The 2,932-nt window shown below is 39.2% G+C and overlaps 1 protein-coding gene across 1 annotated transcript; it reads right to left on the bottom strand.

Moving 5' to 3' along the window:
- Positions 1–247: 247 nt before the first annotated feature.
- Positions 248–2,596, bottom strand: fth1a (ferritin, heavy polypeptide 1a). The gene is made up of 5 exons (XM_037247730.1): positions 2,315–2,596; positions 1,729–1,834; positions 1,104–1,250; positions 760–885; positions 248–664 (listed from the first exon to the last, which is right to left on the bottom strand). The coding sequence occupies exons 2-5, from the start codon at positions 1,828–1,830 to the stop codon at positions 506–508; spliced, it is 534 nt and encodes a 177-aa protein (XP_037103625.1). The 5' UTR covers positions 1,831–1,834; positions 2,315–2,596; the 3' UTR covers positions 248–505.
- Positions 2,597–2,932: the final 336 nt, after the last annotated feature.

The following is a 2,932-nucleotide window of genomic DNA, read 5'->3' as shown; positions in this document are numbered from 1 at the left end:
CCATTAAGCAACCTTTATTCCCAGTCAACTCTTTTAAAGAGTGACTGATGGCTTTAACTTTTTTTTCTTGCTACCTTCACTAACAAAAGCACAATTTATCCTAAGTTGATACTTTCATTATTCTAAAATGGAATCAGTTACTTTATTTGATTTTGGTTTAGACTTTAGTGAACTTGTACATTTGGTGTGGAGCTTAGTTCAGTGCATTGTTTTTCTTCTGCAGGCAACACACTACACAGGTGACAAATCATCTTTCAGGTGGTTTATTTGGTCTGATCGACACCTCGCAGTGTCAAACATTAGTTATGAATACCATAATGAGGCCGGGTGGTGCCAGGTACAGCAAGCCATGTCACAAAACTAATTCAGAGAGCACAAGTTCATTTAAGCAAGGTTATCATGGAGGATAAGTCACTAAATTACTAACATACTGGCCAAAAGCATAACGATGGCTTCAACATCTTCAAACACAAATGAAGATGTAAACAAAGCAATGTGGAGGGATTTAGCTGCTTTCCTTGCCCAAAGTATGTTTGTCAAATAAGTACTCTGCCATCCCGTTCTGTGGGGCACCCATGCGGCGTAGGTTGGTTACCCAGTCTCCCAGCTCTTTGATGGACTTCACCTGCTCGTCAAGGTAGTGGGTCTCGATGAAATCACACAGCTGAAACATTCAATTGTCATGGTTAAATTTAGATGAGATAGTCTTAGAATTAAAAAAAATAAATAAAAAAAATCTGTGTTCTGTTTAAAACTCACATGTGGGTCAGTGTGATCGGCGCACAGTTTGTGCAAGTCCAGAAGTGACTGATTGACGCTTTTTTCAAGCTGCAGGGCACACTCAAGAGCTTCGACACCACTGGCCCACTCATCCCGTTCAGGCTTCTGCAACATAAAGCGGCACAAATTGAATATTCTGCCTGATGCAGACAGCAACTACATTTTCAGTCACGTAAGGTAATCATGTTTGCAGTTAAACATTCTAGTTGTTTGCAAGACTACAAAAGATAAAGCAGCACTCAACACCCACACCCTCAGTATCTTCATTCACCCTGTGCTGCCCTCCCAACCTGGCCCTTGTGATAAGAACTTAAAATCAATACCCTGACATCTTGAAGGAAGATCCTACCACCCCGCTGGTTCTGAAGTTTCATGAGCTTCTCTGCATGCTCGCGCTCCTCGTGCGACTGGTTAAGGAAGAACTTGGCAAAATTGTGTAAAGCCTGGTCATCCCGGTCAAAGTAGTAACCCTAGGAACAGGACAATAAGATCGTTGAGGTCAGAGCTACTCATTAACTTCAAACTAAGCAGTTTGAACAAGTCTGAAATAAACATGTTCTTTGTCAACAAAATGAGAAATAAAAACAGTGTACATAAGATTCTCAAGCCAGTTTTATTTTTGCTGATGTATTTCATCATGTTCACGGTGACTCATTGTGGTCTTGCATTTATGAAACATGGCATCCACTCAAGTCATGTGGATTACTGGCTGTGTTTTGAGGAGAAGGGACAAATCCTCTAACCTTATCTCAAATGCACTTTCACCTATGTTTAATTACAGACTCACCAAAGAACAAGGCCTCACTTTGCGCATTTGATTTGCTGGCAGATACCAAGACACAAGTTATATATAACCTTAAGTCTCTGGAATTGCTTTATTTAATTATAGAATACCTTCACCCAAACCAACTTTTCTTTGTTCATCTCCCAAGAGGACACGTGACTCACCATGGACAGGTAGACGTAGGAGGCATACAGCTCCAGGTTGATCTGCCTGTTGATTGCAGCTTCACAATCCTGGTGGAAGTTCTGTCTCACCTGGGAACTCATTGTTCTGAAATATGACACAAATTAGTCTTTATTAAACACATGCTACTCAAATTTGAGCTGTAATCTAGGACTGTATAAAAGATTAGAATAAACTGCTCGGAGTTTTTCAAACATTTTTTTAAAAATAGTGCTTAGTTGTGCAAGTGTACTTAATTGGCAAAATGTATATTCTAAAACTTTATAGAACGTTTCTTTATTACATAACCGCGCTAAATTTAATTACAGGCACACGTGCAAAACAATCTCAAATTTTTATTGTCCATTAACATCACTTCCTTTATTTGCGATAAAAATAAAGGTTTCTATTCTTTGCATTTCAAAGAGATTAAAGAAAAACGTCGTCGACGATCGACGGAAGCTGTTGGAATAAACACGCTAGCAACAAGGCCGACGCTGCGCCAAGGCCTCAGTGACGACATATAAACAACCGCATTGCAGATGGCGTGAATCGAAAAAGACATACAATTACAAATAGTGTTCTTACCTTAATCGTGAGCGGTCTTTGTTTGCGAAAATGTCGAAATGCTTCAAATAATGCGCGACGTTAGCAAAACAAATTGTTTAGCCTGCGAGAGAAAGCAATTTTTCGAAAACAAAGTCAACCAGGAGCTTCTTTTTTTCCTTTAAATCCTGTTCTTTTGGTTTTAGCGATGAAATAAAGACAGATGAAAGGTTGCCGTTCAAGCACTGTTGAAGCAGGTAACCTTCACTGTCCGCTCTCAAGACGTGACTGAGCTTTTAAGCTTGAGCGTCACTTGTTAAGGGCGTAAAGGATTACGTCACTGACCCTCCTCTCAAAGGGTGGAACCGAGGCGCCGCTGAGACGTTGTAACGTTACAATGTAACCGGTCAATCCAAAAAATCGTAGAATATTCTAGTTAGTTTACGTTTGTGCTTGCTCGTTTCGCACAAGACAATGAACAAACAGACAGATGGACGGACGGATATTTATGGATACCGAAAGTATAGTTTATAACAAAATTCTACATTTTGTCATTAAAATACCCATCAACTATTCAAAAAATTATATATATTTTTTCTTTTGTAATATCTACATCTTTTGACTAATTCAAACCGTTTCAAAAATTTCATTTTATGTCTA

This window comes from Syngnathus acus, chromosome 3 (assembly GCF_901709675.1).
Source record: "Syngnathus acus chromosome 3, fSynAcu1.2, whole genome shotgun sequence".
NCBI lineage: Eukaryota > Metazoa > Chordata > Actinopteri > Syngnathiformes > Syngnathidae > Syngnathus > Syngnathus acus.
This window is presented reverse-complemented; position numbering and strand designations above follow the sequence as displayed.